This window comes from Corvus kubaryi, unplaced genomic scaffold (genome assembly GCF_017639235.1).
Source record: "Corvus kubaryi isolate FWS band 111438036 unplaced genomic scaffold, C.kubaryi_AGA036_p1.0 split1-37296, whole genome shotgun sequence".
NCBI lineage: Eukaryota > Metazoa > Chordata > Aves > Passeriformes > Corvidae > Corvus > Corvus kubaryi.
The window spans coordinates 11,310,925-11,334,787 of NW_024582075.1; the positions used below are offsets into that span (position 1 = coordinate 11,310,925).

Sequence of the window (23,863 nt, forward strand, 5' to 3'; positions counted from 1 at the left end):
CATGGTATGGCAGTTAAGTGAAGCCAGATGCCAGTGAGCAGGACTATACTTTTAGAGGTGTGTAATTTAATGAAGATGTGGTTAGCTGTAGTTCCCAGCAGTATCTATGACTCTATGATCTTGAAACACTGTGTCTCTTACCAGACAGTTCGCACAGACCATCTGTCCTGAAGATAAATGTGGGAGTTGCAACATGCTCAAAATTTTATAGCAAAATTGAAGGAAAAGTTAAATTCTTCGCCTCTCCATCACTGACAGATGGGGCAATGAAAGCTGCATATTCTGTTCCAGCCCAGCTGCACCACAGTGTTCTGTGGCTTTATTGCCTTTGTCTTATTTCTGGGAGATCTCTAACAGTAATAGTTCCAGAACTTTTACAAGTGAAGGGTTTTCAAGGAAGACCAGACTGTGAGACACTGACCTTTGTGTATTAACAGAGGGGCTTCTGTTTTAAGGGGTCTTAAACTCTGCCACCTCTGTCTTGAATTTCTGGACAAGAAAATTGTCCAGGCTCAGCGTAAGTACAGCTTGAATCACTAAGGTGTGTTTTATGCTCAGCAGGGCAGAAATATCTGGTGTCATTTAGTAAAGTAAAACCTAAGACACTGTAAGGTACTCAGTAGTCCTGCAAATCTATATTCATGGCAATAAATCATTAAGACATCTTTTTCCTGATATGCATGGTGATGGCTTCAGAGGGGAAAAATTCAGGATGAGAAAGGCAGTGCAGGGAAGTCCATGGCAAGAGCTTTCCAGGGTGAAAGGACTAAAACTGAAGAGTTACCTTGTATAGCCAGGGACATTATTTGTGTGAGCGAACCAGCCTCATTCTGAGCAAGGCAGCTGAATTCACCATCAGTGAAATCACTGACATTGAGTATTTGAAGAATCCGTCCTGCCGCCAGGAGTTGATGTTGCAGACTGAGAGGCTCACCACAGTAAAGCCAGGTGATGTTTGGGGTTGGATGCCCATCGACAGCACAACCTAAAAAACAGGTACGTGAGAAAAACCTGCTGAGTACTGAACTTGGTACATGCTTTGATGTGGTCAAAATTAGGGGAAATAGTCAATTCCATCCCATTTTCTCCTCATTTGCTCATAATGATAATTCTGTAGCAAGTAATACCTTGTCATCATCCAGGAAAAAAGTATAAAATCTAAAAGACAGATAATCTGCAATATGGAAAATCTCTGATCAGTTTGGAATTACTTGTATCAGTTTCCCACTATGTCTGATCATGCTCATTTTGGTGTTGAAGAAAGTGGGATAGGGAGGTTATAAACCTGGCATAAACTCAAAGATCATGTGTGAACAAGCAACACAAACACAACTCGGTCTCCAAATTTCATATGTAAGCCACAGGACCACCTTCCTCTCTTTTTTTTTTTTTTTTAAATAATGTTACTTATTGTTTGTTTTACATTAAAAGTCAGAAATTTGTGTTACACAAAAAAACCTGTTGAAAAACCAAAGAGAGAAAATTGAGCCTTTAGAGGTTTGGTTCGTTTTGTTGCTGTTGGGATTTTTTTTGGTTTTTTTTTGTTTGTTTTGTTGTTGTTTGTTTGTTTGCTTTTCGTCACAGCAAAGGGCAATTCTCTAAGCAATAACCAACCAAAACCAGCAGCTGAAAAAATCCTGATGTTCTAAAGCATTGTGTGAAGTCTATGGACCACCAGCACAGATGATGAGATTTAAGTTCTCAGTGAGTTCTTTGCACGGTGACCTGAAGGAAGTGTATCTACGAGACACTTTTTACTGTGGTTCTCATATCACCTAAACACTTTGCCAGTTTCATGATGAATTGCAGGAAATTTCTAAGACTGGTGTAACTTGTGAAAGACAGCTAAGCTTCCTTGCCTATTTCCCGGGAAAAAAATTAAGAACTAGGTAATTTCCACAGTGTAATCCATCCACACTGAATGCGGGGGTGGGGAGCCAGAAATGCCACATGTGAAGGGTGGCATATATCACTAGGACTGCTTGTGGCTTAGGCTTGTCCTGAACTGCTATGCATGTCACTGACACATGAAAGGTCTCTAAGTTTCTGTGAACGCAATCTATTCTGATGGTTAGTTTGTTATGCTGAAGCTTTATATTGTTTTGTTTATATTAGTATGTATGTGCATGAATGACTATATTGTAGACAAAATCCCTTCTGACAGAACTGTCCTATATAAACAAACATAACATATATACATCAACTTTCACACAGGCACTGTTCAAAAGGAATGGGATAAAAAAGGGAAGAGTACAAATTTAAAATACTAAAAATGGAAGACTCTTCTAAGATGAGGGAATAATGCATCAGCTGATATTTCTTCATCACCATCTCCATGTAATTTGATTTCTATTTATTATCCACAGATACAAATAAAGATGTGAGTATGAAGTCGTCTGTACACAATTAACAGATGCTGCAATGTAACATTTTTGTTACTGCTCTTCCTTCCATTCTTGTTTGTCCACCTGAGGAGAACCCTAACTAACATATACTGGGCAGGTACAGCTCCAAGAAAATACCATTGTCATTAATCTACTCAGGAAGGTTGAAGAGTTTGATTTCCAACCATCATGACCAAATCCTTGAGACATAAGGAACTCGTCACTTTGTTTAGGAACCCTTGCTACCCTTTTGAATTTGGTTATACCTCTAAACTAACACTAGGGGACTTGGCTACTGTAGTCTTTACTTGTGTGCCTTTTGCCATTAATCATACCTCCAACTACGCTATTCCTATGACAGAAGATACTGTCTTGCCCAGCAAAATTAAATTCTCTTGCTTGTAAAGCAGAAGATCTCACACAAGATGGAAAATGCCAGTGGTGGCCTGTGGTATGCCCCAGCCACTTTCAAGCAGAGGGGTAGAGCCAGGCACTGGGGAGAAACCATCTGCCACTCAGGAGGATAAATACTGGGGCTCTCACTGGTGCAGTGGCTACACGAGTCTTTGCTAGTCCCCTGTTGCTGTCACACCCTGCCTGTACCCACAGCGGGGAAAGGTGTTGGCTGGATACTGCTGCTCTTTGGGACTCACTCTGTGAAACTGGTATTTCAGAGAGCAAGGGCTCCCTGGCAAAAGACTGACACACACAGTAGACTCTGCTGTCACAATGACAAAGATGCACTGGAAAAGAACTAGTAAATGCAAATAAAATGTTTAAAAATATGGAAAAAGGGGGGGGGGAAAGGCAGAATCACAGAGTGCAAACTGTCCCCAGTGGTTTCACCTCTTTTACCTCTTTCGCCCTTTTTAAACTTTTATTTATAAGGGTGAAGAGTGTGCTATTTGTTTTAATTTCTTTGGCAAGTTCTAATGCAGTTTTATCCTTGGGAGTTATCTCTACGCAGCACTCACTTCTTGACAACAAAGACACAGCATTCTTTGCTCAGTCTCTGTCCCTAATTTTGTAAGCTCTCTATTTAATCCTGTTTCATTTTTTTCCCCACTCTTGTGCTGAAAAATAACTCATTCAGTTTCCAAGATACTTATTCTCAAGGAAATGAGAGACATGAAAGGTTTTAGCCTTATAGTTTTAAGACAGCCTAAGTTAAAAATAATGGAAAACAAAGGAATTTACAGGAAATAGGCAAACTTAACAATAAATAGCTCTATGGCTTTTGCCTAGATTATTCTAATTTTTCATAGTTTACTTGTCTTTTAAGATAAGTGTAGTGATTTCCAAAGGTCAGCATATAGCCATGACAACTGAAAAAGATGCACTGTGAGCCCAGTTTTATTGTTTGCATTTGCAAGCAGTCTGCAGAGGGTAAATGCAGAAAGCAGAAAGGTCAGCTTGATGCTACACACAGAGGAACTGAACCTGAATTCAGCATGCAGATGGTCCTAGTTCATGCTGCTTTTATTTTAAAAAAATATTGTCAGGAAAAACAATATCATCTTCTTAGTGCTATTTTAGTAGTCTTATGTAACATTTCTTCTTCCAAAATGTGCATATAAAATATTAGCTAAAGGAAGAGGCAGTAATCAGTAATATGGGGGAAAACACCCAGAAGCTATTCCCTAGACATGCACTACCAGTGAGTAATTATTACTTAACAGTAAAACTTTACTAATATCTATCAATCACATTTCACAAGTGACATTTTTATACATTTCCCACATGTATGGATGCACAGGCTCTGGGATAATATTTTAGGCATAGTAAGTGAGAACCAGAGTACAATAAAACCGTATGTTCCATTAATATCTCCTTCTCATCTTCCAGGAATAACTTTCATACCATTTATTGCAGATTACTAACACTTACTCTCTATTTCCCCAACCCCTGTGGACATTGACTCTTTTATCCTTTTGAAGCTCAATACTTGTCCCCATAATGCCTGAGAAGGAGAAACTGCCTTTGTTTCCAGACAGCACAGCTATTGCAGAATTTTCAGGTAAGAAAATACTGCCTTCAACTTCCCTTCCAAAGATTAGTGGGACTCTGAATTCATTCAAAGCCCGGATGAGCACTGATGTGCAAAAGCTGGAGATAGAAACAAAACTCTAATAAAAAAGACATCTTCCAGTTGGGAAAATGTTAGTATTTCAAGGATACCAAGGGGGTATTTGGAAAGGAAAGACTGATGTTCCACAGAAATGCTAACGATTTCTTGAGAGGAAAGAATAAATTCACACTGCAGGCCAAAACCAACTGCCCATTACACCTTTGCAACAGTTTCCGAATGACTGTAGCTGCAGAAAGACTCTAGGCTAACGTGCTAACACTAGGAGAAAAAAATACAAAGCATGCACCACTTCTTCACTTTCAGACCTGAAAAAAACAAATGTAAAGGCTGTTGATTTTAGGATTCCTTTTCTTCTTAGCAGCTTGATACTGTATGGAAAACAATGGTAAAAATGTCAAGTGAATTTTGCAAGTACTAAATATATTTGATAATGTCAATTTAAAAAAAATTACAGTACCGCCTTTAAAATAGATATGTATTCTTATAATATAGATTGTTTTCATATTTATCTAACAAATAACTCTCTAATTTACTGTTGACACGATGATTAGTCCCAGGCAATGTTTCTAATATTTATTAAAGATGGAATCTGAGTGAAGACTTCAGGTCAAGATCAGGTAGTTTCTTTGAAATTTCTTTAAACAAAACATTCCTACAGTCTGACTGCAACAAACTATTTCACTTTCCAACTACAGCCCTCAAACCGCCATGCCATGGGAAGTAAACTCACCCGTCCCACTCTCCCAGCAGCTAACCAAGGTATGTGATAGTGTATGCTGTCTTACCTGAGGCCAAACCATATGCCAGCAGTGCAGCTGGACATCAAAATCTTGCCTTCTTAGCCTCAGGACAACACTTTCATATTTGGAAACTATTTCCTAAGTAGGTGGAGGTAGGTCTTGGTAACATGGCTGGCTGTAAAAGCACGCTGTGGTATATACAGTTGGAATCCACTGGTATTAATGTTCAACTATAGGCTTGTAGTTCAATTTTACACCTTTGCTATTCACCAGTGATCACTCTTTGCAAAATAGGCAAATGTTTGTGCTGCATTATTTCAAAATACTTTGAATCAGACAAAAAAAAAAAAAAGAAAAAAGGTGCTGAATTTTACAAACATTAAGCACACCAACTGGGTAGGGACTGCATGCATCACAACATCACAAAGTACAATGTAAATGTAGGGCAGAAATTTCACAGAAAACTTCAACTAGACTTACAAATCAGAAGGCCTAAGCTCCTGCCTCAGCAAGCTACAGACATGTACCTATCCAAACATAAAAATGGGAAAGATGATTGCTGACTACTATCTGAAATGCCTGGCAAAGGTGGAAAGGGTTTTGGCAGCAGAATTATTAATTATATTAAGACTGAAATAAAGCAAGCTAAAGAAAATAATTTTGTGTTCCTGTGTTATTTTAGTGAACTCTAACAGAAGAGAGTCGTGGACCACAATACATGGTGTTAAAGCAGTAAATGCATGTAGTGGGTTGAACCTGAGTTGATGGACAGTCGTTTAGACTAATGACGCTTCTCACAATTTACATATTTAAACCGCACGGAAAGGCAGGACTTGACCTTTTTGTCGGAGTTCGCCTGCTGGAAGGTGAGGGGGTTCCGAGCCTCCTGGCTCCGCCGGGCCGGGGCCACTGCCCCTTTCCCCCTTTCCCAACACTGCGGCACGGACCCTGGGTCGCTGGGGGGGACTGTCCCAGAGCCGCAGGCAGCTAAAACCAGCCATGGACTGCTCACAGCTAAACCCATCCAGCGCGGCTTTTGGGGACAAGCGGGTCCTTCTCCTCTCCATGCGGAGCCGGCGGAGTCAACGGGAGCCGGCAGAGCCTCCTGTCTGCAGCCAGCACACTTCGTGCTAAACTGAAGAGGACACCACGCAGCCAGCAGCACAAAGGGAGTGAGGATTTCTCCACTGTAAAGCCTGAACAAGGACACTTCAGCATGGCGGCTTCAGAGTCAGAGAGAAAGAGAAGTGAGTCCCGTGGGACGGAGCTGAAAATGGCGACAGGAGAAAAGAGGGCGGTGCCGCGATTCTGGCGCGTAGCTTAAAAAAAAACCTTCTTGCATGCCGTGGTAAGAAACTGTAATACCACAAACAGTTTGTCTCTTTAATCCATTTGAAGAACATGGGGGGATGGAGAATTCACGTGTGGCCCATGAAGATTGTGAAGAGTGCCTATGCCAGGCTATATAGAAGTAGTGAGAGGCTGTTAGAGACTTGTGGCGAAGAAAAGCCTTTGTGTGCAGGCCAAAATAACTTATCCTTAAAAAGATGAATAACCCCATGTGATGGCCCATGTTTTGTAGTGTGAAGGAACTGTGAGATTTTTCATGGAAGAGATGTTCTACACACAGCAGATTGATTGTTTCCGGGCGGGTCTGCTGTTAGTAGCAGTTTGGGAACCACGTGCAACTGAAGGAAAACCCTTTTTTCCTTAAGCATAAGAGAGAGGCTTTTCAAGAACTGGAACACTGACTAACATCCCATGTTCTGTTATCCTTGTGTGAGCTGGGTAAAAGGAGAGAAGTGCTGGAAAGGGAAGGGGGGTGGGATTTGCTTTAATTTCTTGTTATTTCTCTTTACTTTTAATTCTATTAGTAATAAAACTCTTTCATTGTACTGCAACTGTTTAAGGTTTGTGCCTGCTTTGCTTTCTCCTAATTCTCATCTCACAGAAGGAAAATAAGTAAGTAATGAATATTTTGAACCAAAACCACTACAATGTAATGCTCCTACAGGACTTGAAACACAACAGTATTTCCACTCTAACCTCTACATTCAAGGAGATAAAGTAGGCTTTCAAAATAGAAGGCGGATTAACGATGAAGTAAAGAAAAAAATGCTTGGAACAAAATGTGGAGAAGCCACAGATCAATCTGAATAGATACAAGTTTGGTGCTGAACTACTATGTTGTGGCTCATACTGTGCTATTGTGTTCACACTATGTAGGTGAGATTACTGGTAGTGAGAAACACTTCCCCAATTTCCTGTCACACCTGATTTTCTCCTTGGCTGACTCAGATGAGAAATATACGTTAAATGGAATGGAGTTAAAATTCAATTCCATCCTGTACCAAACATAAAGATGAAAAATTGACAGGATGTATTCAACCTTTAAAATGCAATCAAACCAAATGAAGGCAAGTAAGATCATGTCTGAAAGTCACATGTATGTAGCACCTGTTTTGCTGAAGAGGTAAAATTAAGAGATATCTCTTTGTAGTTTGTCTTATGAGGAAAGACCTTTCAATACACTACCAACACCAAATATAAACAGACACTTAACTATTTGCTATTATACAAATTGTTTCTCATTGATTTCACACACTGAATGAAATAAAATTAATAAAAAGCAATGGAATCTGATAAAAACCAGAAGAAAGAATTAATGTTTGTATAAATACAACCTTTACTTATAATTTTTTAAATAACATGAATTTATGCTAGACAAGGAAAACTATGTATTTAGGAATTCTTGAAATAAGCCAATTAAGTTGATAACAGTAGCACTTAAGAAAAAAAGACGACATTTTAAACAACTATTTATGGCTGCAAAGGTGCAGTTGAAACTCACTATATTAAACATATGACATGGTTTTTAACAGTTCTCAAAACACCTAAACTGGTTACCCAATGCCACACATGTTGTTGTTATTAGATATCACTTACATAGCACTGCAAGTATACATGGTATTCCACAAAAATTGAGTCAGGCTCATTCCCAGCCCCACAGTGGCTGTAAAAAATGTTCCCAAATACACAGACACATGGTGGGCACATTAAAAAGCAAGAGAATTTTTGAGCTCTGGTAGTTAATACTGTTTTCTAAAACTTAGACAGCAGAAATCCTACACACTGAGAATCATGTAGTAATAAGGACTGGCCTGAAAACAATCAGCAATGGCAAATCAAAGCCTATAGTAATGGATACAGCACACTCAAATAACCACCTAAGCGAACTCTGATAGGTTTATTCAGTGCATGACAAAAACAGAAAAGGAGTTAAAATGTGACCTTCTACCCCACCACTGCTACAGCTCCAGGTTAACTGTACACTTAAAGGAGAAAACCAGCACTGAGATGAGACTCATGGAACAAGCACTGAACAACAAGACAGCACAAAAGTTTCAACAAGAGACAGAGCAAGAGCTGGCGCATAACAAAATTACCAAGCTGCAAATGTCAGGGCTGCTGTAGAAGGTTTTCTGCATTTCATAATCCAATATAAACTTACTACATTCTGAAACAGCATCTCAGGTAACTTCCTGTGTCACCAGGAAAATAATAAATGCAGAGCAGAGGAGGTGGAGGGCAGACAGGTGTGGGAATAGCAGTGATGCTTGCTCCAGAGAGGCTGTAACTTCTGTCCTATTAACAAAGTGCTGTAGTTGTTTGGGAGAGATTTGAGGACTGTCATGGAGGGAGAGGTCGCTTCAGTAAGTCCTTTAGTCAACATGTCAGAAATCCCATAGTGTTTCATACTCCCTTAACACTTACTCTAGAATAAATCCTAAGTTTTGCAAGAGTCTAAAAGACCTTTTATGTGAAGGAGCTGGAAGAATGAGAGGTCTCCATATCAGGATACCCGCAGCAAGTCTGATACACCTATTTACCCATCAAGATTTGCCTCAGTGGAACTCTGCATCACATATATCTACATTAGAACAAAATCTAGGTCAGTGATTCTGGTAAAGCTTAGAGATAAAAGTTCAAGGGCTGCAGCCCTTACAAAAACCTCATAATTCAGCAGATGTTGCCCCAGAGGCCAGTGATATTATTTTATATTGGAAGTATTTTGGACCACTACTGTAGATCAGTGGTTGTCAGATTAGATCATTCATGGCATGAAACAGCAGGCAGGAAAAATACTCAAAGCAGCAGATTGCCTAGAGGACATCACTCTCTTGTCTCTGTGTTCAGAGCTTGGCAGTGGCTGGACTAGTGTCTGGTTGCCTTAAAAGCAAACACTGTTTTAGTGTAGTCAAAATGTTCAACCAAGAAGAGGTATCACCACGTAATTTTTAACCCCAAATGTACACAATGTATATATGCAAAAGAAAAGCCACACATTTCACTGGAATGCTACAGTGTAGTCTGACATAGTCTGCTGTACTCTGATGTAGAAGGAAGATGCTGCAACACTCTATGAACTTTATACAATATCCAGAATCTAATCAATGTGATAGTGTCTGATTAGGCAATTAATTGCAACGATAATGGCATAATCTTGATATTAATTTTAATTCTAGCCTTTACAGAAAGGTCATGTATCTACCTGGGAATTCTCACAAATATTGTGGCAAGGCAGACTTTTCACTGAGACAAAAATTGAAAGGAATGGATAACACAGTTAAAAGAACAGATTATCCCATGAATGCACCTGGTACTTTATCATCATCACACTAGACATAATGTTAATATCAAATAAAGTTGCTAAAAAATATTCTTTAGCATTAGAACTACTTTTCAAACATGATGGCCAATTTATTACAGAGAATGAGGAAGAAAAAAATGACTGTGCAAAATAATTTCTCAGATGGTCATGATTTTATTTGAATCCTACTGCACAGCTTCTGCAGCTTTTTCTTTAAGGGAAGCACAGGCATCAGTTTAGCTGTAATTACTCATGACTTTTCTTTTTGCAGACTCTGTGCAGATTGCAAATTATTTTGCATTTCTACTTCAAATTTTAATGCAGCATTAACTCCCAAATCTAGGAAAATTTAAAACAGGCTCATGGTGGTGATGGGAAGGGCAAAAAGGAGTACAAGAAAACATAACGTTTCAAGAAGATATATTCTTGCTCTCGAGTATATAGCCAAACATTGAAAGAAATTTGTACTGGTGAGATCAGTTGTGTTCATTGGGATAATTTATTACTTTTCACACTGATTTTGAACAAGTATCAGTCCTATGAGAGCGAGATGTTATGGCACCATACTTAGCAAGCAATTGCAGCATTAACTTCTCTGGCTCTGCTTGAAAGAGTTTGATCCTGACATTAGTCTATCTATGAGATCAGGTTCTTCTCCTAAAGTACATTTGACTCACTATAATGCACCCAAGAACATGTAAAAACCTCTAGGTTAATTTTTCTGTCTGCTGTCCCATCTAGATAACTCTTAAACCTACAAGCAAATACTAGACACAGACTTGAAGTGAACCCCTCTGAAATAATAAAAAAACCCTGACCCCTCCCTGAACTTTGGGCTTTGGCTCCACTGCAGTTGGACCTTTAAAATAAGTAATTTATTCAAATTCAAAAGGCTGCCCACTGCAAGCAAGGTGACTATCTTTCAATTCTGCTTTCTGGGTGATCTTCTGGGAACCTAAGTGATTTTACTAAGAAATGAGTGGGATATGCTACTGCCAGTAAAAGAAAAGTGAAACACAGTAAATTTGGTAAGGGGAAATCCTTTGTATCTTTCAAGTGAAAAGTTTTTGTTATCACTTTGTCTTAAAAACAGTTGCATTTCAAATACTGATGTTTGCAGATCAGGACTTTGCTGTGCAGCTGGTCATCTTCTGAAGCACTAGTGAAATTGGCAGCAAAGCTGCTCTAGCTCTGTGGTCTTTGGGGATAATGTATAAAACCAGAAAGAAACTTTCTTTTTAGGACTATGTTCACAGTGCTGACAGTAAAAAAATGTTCTGATTTGTGAAGTGAGTAAATTTGATATGGAAGTAATCAAGGAGAACACAATAAATATGGTGCATCAGTATTTCTTTTTTTTTTTTTTTTGGTTACAATTGACTGTACTTTTCTGGTCATAGAAAAATACACTTTATCAGCTAACTTCACAGTAATTTTCAGTATCCCTTACAAGTAAGGACGGATGGGAACCAGACTTCAAATAATTGCCTAGGCTTTCCCCCATTTATTCATATTATCAGATTCCTTAAAATAACATTTTCCTTCTGCCTTCTTTACTTCACTCCGATGTATAGGGAGTGCTACGTATCCATATTCCTAGAAGTATTAATTTCTGAAATTTCTTCCAATGTTCCTGCAAAAATCCTCATTTAAATAAAACTAAGGTATAGATGTCAAAGTTATTAAAGCTTCATCTTTCACTGTGCAACACAATTGTAATACCTTCAGTATTCTTCAGTGCTAAAAAGAGAAGATATTTTAAAATCAAATTTTGTGTCTTTTGCCAAGTCTGCTGATAACTGGTCTCCAATAATATCACAATATATTTGAGAAGTTGTAGTGGATCTCCATAAGGATTTCTAAGCTCCTTAGAGTTTCCTACTGAATTATATTCAAATATAGGAAATAACAAGCTTGAACCTAAATGAAAACAAGTATTCTTGATAAGCCCAAAGCCTTTTCTGCAGGAATGTCAGAAGTCAGGAACACTGGATCCTACAACACTGGTTTCTGCCAACATTAACATTTACAAAGCTGAAGACTCATGGGAATGTGTCTAAGGAGTTGTGTAAAAAATTCAGTGATACTTACAGCATAGATAAGCTACTGAAAATACATGAGCTTAAGATGTTTCTTTAATTCCAAAAGATAACACCATGAAGTAATCAGAATTGACAGAACTCAAATGGTCATGAATATTTTTAAAACCCAAAAATTCTTATCAGGTGACAAATAGAAGACTTCCTCTCTGATGAAAAAAGTGGTGTTCCTTGTAATATTTTCATCACCAACATTCGGAAAAACTGTATTGAAAACTTAAAAAGTCCCAAAGACAGAAACCGTAGTAAGATTAAGATCTAATGTGAAAACTTTCCAAAGAAATAAAAATTTGTGTCACTTCAGAGATCAACTGTGTTTATCTTACGTGTAATGTAAAGTCTTGTGTGTCTGCCATGAACCAAGAACATCAGAATGTGCATGACAGTCTGTGGCTAGTCACTGATTGTCGGTTTGCACTGCTGTAAAACCCAGAAATATTTTCAAACTCATGGATGTTCTAGCTCTGCTTCAGGGATAGTCTAGTCCTTCAGGAGTGTGATCTGCAGATAACACACAAGTGTCTACAACCTGACAATGAATGTGAGGACTGGGGAAGACTTCACTACTCTGCACATATTTTCAACATTTGTGAAGGAGCAGAGTAAAGCATCAATCTGCGTAAGTCACCATCTACATCATGCTCTCCAACTGGATGATGAGTTGGGCCTAGAAAGCTACCCGGAATCTCAAACCTTTGGCAGCAAAAGAAGTATATAAGATAAAAATGTTGCTGAGTCCATTGGGCAGGGCATGGGTCTTTTAACAGGGTTTCCTCTACTTCTATTGTGAAGGCACATAAATGACTACTCAATGACCCTTGCAATGAGAAGGAAAACCTCCAAACCAGGTATCTGTGTTTTGACACTAAACTTTATCTTGTGCAACCCCCCTGAAATTTAAATAGAAGAGACCCATAGCAGATGACTCCAGAGAGCAAGTTAATAATTTCAAATGGTTGAAATGATGGTGGAAGCATTGCACAATTCCACTTTGTAAAAGACAGTGTATAGCATGTATGATAATCTGGAAGTTCTATTTCTCTCCTTGCAGCTCAGCCTGTCAATTGTTTTATATTTGATACAGTTGCTACTTTCCAAACAAGTTCTCATTTGCAGCTTTATTCTTCCATTGCTGTGTTAATATTTTCTGTTTGCATTTTTTTTAACCCTCAAGGCATGAAACGAAACTCTGGCAAACCCCTGCATGACTTTATCCAGGTTTCTAATGTAATTTTTCACCATTGTTATCTTTAACTTTCGTAAAACAGAATGTTTACCCAGAGCTTACTTATCACTCCTTTTCTTCACATTTCACTCTGTTCCTTTGCATATATCCTATTTTCCTTCTCTACTCAACAAATCCTCATATGCCTAGATTTCCAAATATATTCAATGTATTTGAATTCAATGTCTAATTCAATGCCTTTTTAGTCCTAAGAGATAATGGTGCTTAACAATAGCACAAACAAGGGATCTTATACATAGCAATTTATATATCTGAAGTTCTTATATGGACGTCCAGAGAATGTAGAGCCAACACCTCAACATAACAAATGCTGAAAGACTTAGTAGGATTAAGGTTGATTGGGTGGAAAGAACCAATGGATAGCTTTCTAACTGACTGGATATCCCATTCCCTGCTGATTTTTTGTTAGAAAAAATATCTCAGAAAGTTTTCCTAGGTTTGAATGATAACAAGGATCAAATTCAATCCAGTAAAACTTCAGTGAAGCTGAGGGAACTGCCTCAAGAATGAAACTGGTTTGCTATTTTGTAATTACTATTCATGGGATTTTCTTGCCCATGAAGTGACACAGCAGGGTACAGGGCAGCATGGCCAAATGAAATTGATCTGGAGGTAGTTGTACACAGGCAATGGAGAGCACGCTTTGACATTCAATTACTGCTTTTAAACATTTAAAACTGCCTGGAACTCCTGAAGACCTCTTTTTGGAAATCTGAGAGGAAATGCATGAAACAGGAGTATGACCCAGTCTTACATCTGTGAGCATAATAAAACCATACCCAGAATGATTTATTTAATGCTACTAAATACCTATGATATTTCCCCCACTGAGGACTATTTCAGTGCAGTTTTTGTGCAAACAGAAATGTAATCCAGAACTGCAGGCTAAAAGCCATTGCAAATGTATGCAGATGTCAGCACTTGGGAAAAGTAAACCATACAAAACTAAAAACATAAATAGAATACCTCCACTGTGAAAACAAAATCTTAAAATTACTACTAAATGTGAGGAAAGAATGCTTTTGGAAGGTGCAGAGACATATTAACACTCAGGACATCATATCTGCAGAACCCCTGCTAAAAGTTTCAGATCCCTACCTCTAAAAGGAGAAAAAATAGGTCTGAAATTGTAGGGCTTGACAAATATTCATGGTATGCAGCAACATGTTCATTAGAGAAGCTGTTTGCCTATCTGAGCCTGAATAGAGTTTCAAAGTAGTGTGTGAAATAAAATAATAAAATAAACATACCCTGAAATTTAGAAAATAACTAGAATATCCTTGCAAACAAATCACACCCACAGATCTGAAAGAAGTTTACAGGATATAAAAGAACTTGCTGTGTAAAGAGGGTAAACGTGTATGGAAGGCAGAAACGGATGAAAAGAAGAAAAGCATTCATTGGGGATGATTTCCTTATATGGCTTCATGCAAACATTGTTTGTGTGAAATAAGAAAGAGGAATAAAATGAGCAGATTAAAACAGAGAACTTGCAAGATCAAAACACGGAGAGAGGGATAAGCAAGACTCTGGAAAAGGCTCTGAAGAAGGATATACAATATGAGTAGCACACATATAGTAAGGCAACTACCCAAATGTAGAAGAAAAACTGAAACAGAAACATCAATGGTTCTTTTAAATCAAGTGGCACACTGGTCTGCCATGTCTTTGAGTTGAATAAGATTGCCAGTCCCCCAGAGCAGGGACTGATTCTTACAGGATGCTACATATATATATAAAGGGCATCACGGAGCCCTTATTCTGCATGCAGTTTTGGACTAATTAAAGGACCTTTTATTTTAAAATGAATTTCTGAGATCTAAAAAGTATTTGGCAGTGATTATGACTGACAATGAACTGTTGGTTTGATGTTTTTTGTCTCACTGCCCATGTCTAGATAGGCAAATCTTTAATGTAATGGTTAACCAGATGCATAACAAACTTTAAAGACTTTAAAAATCTAAAAAGCCTTAAAGCACTTGACTTACCTATAAGAGCAGAGCTTCCTGGACTGATGGTCAGTTTTGTTCCAGAAGGAGAGGTCAGCACTGAATGAGTGCTGGGCCCAGCACTGGTGAGCACTGCTGTCAAGTCTTCTAGGTAAGGAAGAGGTCGCGGAGGCTCTGGTAACAGATTGGGAAAATGAAGCGATGAGCAACACTGTAGCAGAAACCATCTTGGGACATAAACCCCTACCACCCCCCTCACCGCCCTCCCATCTTCCCCCATCAGATATTGCTGCAATTTTCGCTGTGCCTGCAACATTACCATTTCGGAGGGGCAGATTAAGCAACTTTGGGTAACTACTGAAAGTGCTTTGCCTCATATTATGTAAGGTGCTGGAGAAAATATTAAAATAACATCTGGATCAATATGACCACAAGCTAAAAGAGATGATCTCTGAAGGCTACCACAGCATTCTGGTGGATTCTCTTCACATGCGACAGAGTTATATGGTACCAGGAGATACAGCGGCTTGGAAGAAAAAGCAAATGTATACAGCATAGAAAACAAATAGATGTTCATGGCAATTAGTGAAAAACTTTTAGTGTCTGCTAAAATCTGGATCAAACCCTGATTAAATATGGTTATCATCCTGCCAGATCCTGTGGTACACTTAGGAAGAACTGCAAAGGACTAAGAGTTCAGAGCTCAAGAAGATCAGTCTATGCTGAGCACTGCAGGATTTAGTTGTTTACTGATCATAATGCTATTTTAAAAATTGTGGTAATGCCTAGCATTCCCAATTCTGTTTGTCACGAAAATGACATGATATTTGATTTAAATGAATAGTGGCTTCAACCCCTTTCAATTAGATCATGGCACACATTATGCAAGCTTTCTACTGCTGATAGCAATCAGCACCAGGAGTACAGGTCAAGGATACCTGAACTGTTCTGTTCCATCAAGGAGCTAAAAATGTCGTTTGCTTAGAAACATAAGCAGCTTGCATAACTCACAGTAACTTACCATCTTTAAAAGTTAAGCCATTTATAACGATCAGAAAAGGATTTACAGATCATGTAGGAGTCTTATTTATAGGCTGAAACTCAGCTGATTTTTTTTCCAGATTGTTTTTTCAGACTGAGATTCTAGAGCCAGTCTGGATTAGCAGGAGAAATATGTGAACCTTCATTTTAGTATTGTTTGTGAACCTGAGAAATCTCACTGTTACACTTCCTCTGGAAGCTCACTCTAGTCATGAAAGATGAGAGCTGTAGTGGATGCTCTAATGGTGTTGCCCCAGTTGTGGGGAATATGTTTCAAAATTTGAGACTTCACCATCAAATGCACTAAAGTACTTAAAAAGTACTTGTTGGATGGATCATTCACCTGCCAGCACACAGAAACTACAGAAGATGAGTTACTAGAAAAGGAAATGCCTTTCCCAGACTTCCAGTTCCCACCAGGTACCACTTCCACTCATATTTCCCAGCTGCCACTCTCTTTCAAATCACCCAGATGGACTTTCTGTCTGGTGTTTAAAAACACAGGGGAAAGTAAAATTCACCATTCACTGAACTTGGGATGTACTTTTTAGAAGTGTACTGGATTAATGTACCTTTTGTGAAGTGGGTCAGTATCACACAGCCTTGAATGGAAAGATTGCTCAGCAGAGAAAGAGCACTTCACAGGGAAAAGGTGGCATCACTCTTGTTTCAAGATAGTCACTTTCAGGTATGGTTAATAAATGCTTTTCTTAGCTAGCAAGTCTGAAAGAGTTAAACTGAGTATCTTGGGACTGGGAGATGCAATCCCTGTGCTTAGACATTTTCTCCTTATCCACTTTTACCACCACCTTGCTTCAGCTGATGCTGCCCAGAGTACAAATGGAGACTGATGCTTTTCTTAGAACAGGGCTGCCTGCATGCCATTTCCTCTTCCCGCAACCTCTGATTAGTTCTGCCATCTGGATGTGCCAGTAGCCACATTACTATTGTTGCAAGTGAAAAATACTAAAATGCCCTTGACTTACCAAGAACCAACAGCTGGGAGCTTTCAGTTACTTCCCCGTGAAGATTGGCTGCCTTGCAGGAGTACAACCCCTGATCTGATAGAGAAACATTTGATATAAATAGCAACCCATCATGCAGATGGTGAGTAGAGGACAGCTTGACCTTGTTCTTAAACCAAGTAACTTCTGCTTCAGGAACACCTGGAAAAACATTGATAAAGTGTAACACAAGTAAGAATTACAAGGCAAAAAATACTTGTAAGGCAAATAGTTGGAGAAGAAGAAGAGATGAGAAGTACTGAGTAAAAGCTAAATAAAAAGGGGAAGGGACAAGCAAGATTTCATATGGCCACCGTCTTTTAGAGCAGTGACTCAAATAAAACAACAAAATAAACACAGAGCCAGACACAATATGCTTCTTGCAGGCCCTAGCCTAGAAAGGTAGGTTCATCTGCACTTCACTAGCGGCAGAAGAAAAAGGGGTTAAAAGTGAGATCCCCTTAATGTTGAGGTATTGCTATTGAGTCTAAGAAAGATGCATTCTGCCTACAAAATGTCCAGCAATGCTACAAAAACGTTTTTCTGAATTGTATTCTACAAGTTTGTCCTTCCTCTGTCTTCAGTGTTTCCACGCTAAGAGGAGGTTTGCAGGTACAGCTGTTCTTACAGTTTGCTTCGGGAAAGATAGGCAGTGTGTGTCAATGAGCAGCAGTTTCATTCTCTTTTGAGCTCCCACCTTCAGTAACACGCACAGCCGCCAGATGGGAACAGGAGACAGACAGCACAGGGACGAGCAAACGCATCATGTCGCATCACTGCCGCAAGGGGTAGCAAGAGCATTTCAGTCGGTTTTGTTGGGTAATGGTGGATGGCAGAGGACAGAGGGCTGAGTGTTTCCCTTGCAGAGGTATCACAGAGACTTAAAGTCTGAGAGGTGCCAGCTGGAAACAGAACTCACTTTGCTGGGCAGGCAAGACTTGAGCTAATGAATAATTATCCAAGTCTATTCTTCTTCAGCTTTCCCCTCCATCAGTGTGCATGTATACAGCACAAAAAGGCTACCTGGGATGCTAGCAAGAAGAATAGTGTAAGACTGTTGAGATAACTTTGCTAAATCAGGAGCTCTGGGAGAAAGGAGTCATAGCAATACAAGGTTCTAACAGTGGTGACTGGTTTCCAATGCCACAATATTCTTGGAATAGTGAATTGAATTTCACCATCTGGTACAGCTGATGAATAAACATGGACCATAAAGCAAGACATGAACTAGAAAATAAAACCTTCAGCATGTAGGTGAAATACAGAGGAAAGGAATGTTTAGGAGAATTGAAAGAACTGCAAACTGGAACAACAAAGATACAAGGAGATAAAGGACAGGAAGGTAATATATTTTAAGCCACCCTTCCAAACCTGTTCTGACTCAACAGTCACTAATTGCACATGACATTTTGCAGAATGCCCTATGAACTAGCTTTTAAAAATTGGTTTCTTCTTTCATGTCAAACTGTATTTTCAGTAACAGTTTGGGCCAGCTTGCTTGAAGCTTCTGGTATTCAAAAGAATATCTGCACAATTTAAGTGCTGAAATCAACAGAAAGCTCCCTAGTGATACTGATGCAATCCAAATTGCTCTCACATCCTATTTTTAAGTGAAATTGCCCACAGTAGTCAAGTTACTCACACCAGAAATGCTGCTGGCTTTCTGAAGCTCAGAGAAAATCCTCCAGCTGGAAGTCAGAGACATCTGCAAGACTCCTGAGTGACTTTTGGTTGGGCATTCCCCTAGGATTAGTTTTGGAGAAGTCTGGAATTGACCACAATTACCTAACAATAGTTAAAAAACATTCCTTCACCTCTACAGACAAAGCAGTGAAGTTGTGTCAAGAGAAATAATGTTGATTTTTAAAATCTTGATCAAAACCACAACACTGTCTTTGTGGTAAAACTGAAATAGATATTTATCTTGACATAATTCACATCAGGTGCCAATTAAACTAATTGCATTCAGAATGATTGTTTTCCCTTGTCTTTCAGTTAATATCTATAGATTTCAACTCAGAACACAGATTTTGACAGTGCTTATGCCTCTCTTAAGAAGTTAAAGAGCAAGATAAAATTACTCCCTAGGCTTTGGTAGTGTACTCTTCCATTATCTCTTATTTTTAAGTAACCTTCTCCAGGTTTATCAACACCTGTCAGCAGCAAGTGTGTACTTCTGTCCCTTGACAGAAAATGCAGCTTTAGAAAATATAATAACTGATCCTTAATATTTCTCTTATGAGTATCTATTCTGCTGTCTTGCTGACTCTCAGTAAAGATGTGTCCTTACATGAGCTGAGGCATCCAGATCCAATACACGCATGCTTCTATACTACAGACTGTACAGCACAGTGATTGAAACGCAGCTTGTAATAACAGGATTTACTGTCACTGAACTCTGACCTAGAACAAGTCCCATTAGTTGCACTGGCTTGGGACATCCTGACATGACTAGAGGGAAAGTACTAGAAGGAAAAAACTTACAGATTTACAAGACCGTGCGAGGAATTGTTTTCATCCATACAAGTCTCCACGTAATTTCTGGATATGCCAGTTTGCTTTCTAATTATGTTAACTTTATTCTTACATTCTAATCTCTTTTTTATTACCAGATGTTATTGCATTAACTTACTATGATTTAGTAGCCATTTCATTATTAATGTTTCCTGGGGAGCTTTGGCAACCTATACAGATGTAAAGTTCATCTACACTAAAGAAGTCATTAGGATACAACACATTTGCTGACTCAAGAAATACTGCATGTTATTCTTAGAATTGATTGTTCTAAGGATGATCAAATATATGAAAGATCCAATAATCACAAAGCTGATGCTAAAACAAAAAATTTGTGCTTACATTAGGAGGAAAATTGCATTTATTCGCACATTCTGTTACAGGTTTTATGAGATGGTTTATTTTCCATGTATAGGTGAGACAGCTGATAGAAATTGCTGTTCTTGGATCATTTCTCAAGGTAGCTTTTTTGTAATTGCTGTTGAATTATTAACACTATTTTTATGAATTTAGGATTCTAGTGCCCATAAAACATATCTGCCCTCATTACTCACTCTCTTATTTCCTTTGTAACATCACAGCTTGTGGTTTATGATTTTATCATAATTTCAAGAGCATTGATCTCTGGTGTCAACATAGATAACATTTTCTGTGGAGGCAGTAGCAGAAGATTTTTTTTTTCACCCATGCAGAAAATTAGAATTTACGAAAATTTCTTCTGTACCACAGAAGATTCCAATATACAATAATGCTGCTAGATAGCAAAAAGCCTTCCCCTAGAAGAGAAGACACTGCTAAAATTTTCTATTTTGGATGTTGTCATAGTGTGAGAGCTTCACAAAATTGCTAGAGATTATTTTCCTCTCAGAAAAAGACTTTGAATCTGTGCCTCTGACCATTTTGTGCTTCCCTCCTGTAGATTTCTGATGTTATAAGTACTGTGGCAACTTTGTTTAGTCACATCCTGTTGTTTACATGGTGCCTTCATACTGAAAGGAAATGTCTACACTTCTTAGATCAGCAGTAACTGTCTGAATCTGTGGGTTCTGAGTCTGGGCAGCTAAGAGAGAGAAATCCAAAATACTTTGTGTTCATGTGATATTTAGTCTCCTTCACACAAAGTCTGTGCAGGTGAGCATGGAGAGGCCCAGGGAAAAAACAATAGTACCACTTTCATCTTCTTCCTTGAAGGTCACTGGACATCAGTCTGATTGCAAGAGAGTGTCTAATGCCTATGTTGAGAGGCCAAGGGAATAAATGAACTTTCTCCTTCATGAACCTAGGAAAAACGATACCTTACTTTTCCTTCATTCAGCCCACTGAGAGTAATTAATAAATTGTGATCACAGGCTAGTGTTTTGCTCTTGCAAACATAATATGCACAGCTATTGTGCATGTTTTGCTAAAGGACAGATGAACAAACAATGAAACTTTAGACAAATACTCTTCAGGTTAGAATTTGCCTAAGGGTTTGGTTGGCAGCACTTGAAGAAAGAAAAAACCACTAAGTGCTTAAAGTGAGCACAAAGTGTAAAAGAACCAGGACATTTGTATATTTGCAGTGAAGATGCTTATTTAGAATTATCTGAAGTAGCTGCTAGGGATAAGAAACTAAAGCAAGGGTCTAAGGGACTTCACACTCCAGGGCAGATATTGATGTAACACTCAGCATGGCTCACTTCATGTTTTTTAAGTTGCTCCCCTCCCTCCTATGCTTCCTCATACTATGTATAAAAGTGTAATGAATCCATGGTCTGGCCCCAGGTCTTTAGAGATTTTCCAGCTCTCTCCCTTCCCACACTCCTCCTCCTCCATATCAACATCATTTTCACCAACAGCTGTAGGACTGCCACACACAGGTAAGGTCAACCTATTTTGGTTACCATTCGAAAGAGGCAAGTTGTCACTGTAAGACTGAGGAACATTCAGTCTCTGACTGGAAAACAGTTTAAGGGAGAATCCTGTTTCAGTAGAATTCCTCTGAACTCCTGCATTCCCAAGATGAAAAAGAAAAGGAAAAAACAGAAAATAATATGTGCTAGCATGCCTTTAATGTAAAGTAAGTTTGGCAGTGATCTTTAAAAACTGGAGTGATCTTTAAAAACCCCATCAATGATGAAATTAATCAGCCTATATTTGTATATTCTCACCAAACATCCCCAACAGGTAGCCATGTGCATCAGTTTTGTCACATCCATACCACATGGTGTATCTCTAACAACAATGCCTGTCGTATTGACTCAATTTTTTTTTGAGCTCAAATGTCCTAAGCCACTACACTTGCCTTGTTTGATATGGATAAAAAGAGGACAAGTTCTATGACAAGAATTAATGGAAGCAATGAAGTTTGCCTGAGACCTAGGAAAACCTTGCAATTTCACTCGGCTGCAACTGGATTTAGCAAAGAATCCCACAGAAATGTATAGCCAAAGACATGTGCATGGGAGAGAATTATTTTTTACCTGCAACCTGGCAGTTAATGGTAACATTTGCTTTCTGGATTGTTTTCACCACAGTTCCAATGTCAACAGTGACAGCAGGTGATTCAGTGTTGATCACGGTAGCTCTTGATGCCTTTATCAGTGGCTTTCCTGCACAAAAGAAGCACCACCATTTATCATACCAAGCACATGGGACTCTTGTGGGACAGATGGGCTGGAACACACCTTGTGAAAGTACACACAACAGACAGGTGGATAAGGGAAAATGCTGAAGTGTGAGGCCACCCACTTTTTATAATATTTCAGCGTCAACAAATTCCATGGGTAAAGCTGCCTTGAAAAAAGAAAAAGCACACTTGAAGCAGAGGCAGAATAGCATTAAAGCCATATGGACATAACGGAGAACCAGCTGAATCAATAAACACCAGCACAACTGGAGCTGCAGCAAGATGCTTGCCTGGCACTGCAACTGCACTACCACTCTTTGGTGAAGACCAAACACAGGAGCCTGAGTGATGGCTACAGGCACATTAACGGGGCAGGAAGATTAGAGCAACATGCAAGCTGTTTCTACACATGAATCATGGTTTCCTTAACCTACTGGGGTAACACTGGGATGGGGAAGATCAGACAATAACCAGAAAGTTTTCTCATAATGGCTAGCACAAGAAGATGAGTGACATAAACTGTATTAATGCAAAACACTGTTACTACAGGTTTTAGCTAAAACAAAACAGATTACCTGATGGGAAGGGGTATATCTCTAATCGAGCTACTGCTTTGCCCACAATAATGTGTTCTTTCAACATTGGTGACAGCAAGTGAGCCAAGGTGTTTCCCTGCTGCTGTGTGTGTCTTTGTGGGATTACTTATGAAGTTTTCCACCATCAATGGCTCAAGAAGCCTTCTGCAAGACCTTTTGTAGGGCTACTGTAAAGGGATGCTTAAAAAACAGGTCAGAGGTACCCCCGCTTATCTTTGAGAGAGAGGACTAATGCAGCAGAGCTGACAAGAGCTGAATTAAGGTGCTCCCCTCTCAAAGAAAATGCTCTGCAGTCAGGGTGTTGCAGGAGTAGCGGAACATAACAAAATTGCTTTAAATGGCATGGGACTTAGGAGTTTCTGACTCAGTGTTGCATTTTCAAACACATAATTTTCCAAAAATCTATAAATACCGTTTTTTTTCCATTTTAAATATATGGTCAGATACAAAACCAGTTCAGATATCATCATTCGCCTCTAAAAGCTGCAGTTTTAGGCTAATGTCTATCACTAGCTTTATTTGTATGTTAATTTGGAGCTGACCAGTGAAGAAAAAATGGAAGTGAGAAAAAGAATTTGTTCATTGAGCTCATGGAGAGTTCTGAAAATTTAATTCAGCCTTAAATATAAATTTCTCCATATAGCTGTATTTACAGGGCTTTTAAAAGATACCATTCATCTCGAATTCCTGTCATATCAGTTTGGGGTTATTTTGTACTTTACCTTTTTTTATTTTGGTGATTTTAATGCCCAGGAATAGCTAAGTAAAGTACTACATTTTATTGTTGAAATACCTCCAGAAGTTTTGATACTTTTTGGCAAAGTCTAAAGAAATGAAAGAAAAATTCTTCAGCTATCCATCACCCTTCTTTTTCCTGATTGGTTCCCAAAATCCCACCACAAGATTAAAAATCTTTTAGCTGTTCAACCCATAAATGAGTAG

General features: G+C 38.8%; 1 protein-coding gene and 1 long non-coding RNA gene across 4 annotated transcripts in view; one reads left to right on the forward strand and one right to left on the reverse strand.

Annotated features, from left to right (window-relative positions):
- ADAMTSL1 (ADAMTS like 1) overlaps positions 1-23,863 on the reverse strand; it is a 415,229-nt gene that overhangs the window by 9,703 nt on the left and 381,663 nt on the right. For all 3 annotated transcript variants that reach the window (XM_042013122.1, XM_042013121.1, XM_042013123.1), the window contains 4 exons: positions 22,180-22,308; positions 17,186-17,365; positions 15,198-15,332; positions 785-985 (listed from right to left, as the gene is read on the reverse strand). In XM_042013122.1, the coding sequence (XP_041869056.1) occupies positions 785-985; positions 15,198-15,332; positions 17,186-17,365; positions 22,180-22,308 (645 nt within the window). The remainder of the gene's footprint in view (positions 1-784; positions 986-15,197; positions 15,333-17,185; positions 17,366-22,179; positions 22,309-23,863) is intronic.
- Positions 3,201-6,026, forward strand: LOC121657416. Its single transcript, XR_006013618.1, has 3 exons — positions 3,201-4,401; positions 5,169-5,232; positions 5,896-6,026. It is a non-coding gene; the product is annotated as an uncharacterized LOC121657416 (long non-coding RNA).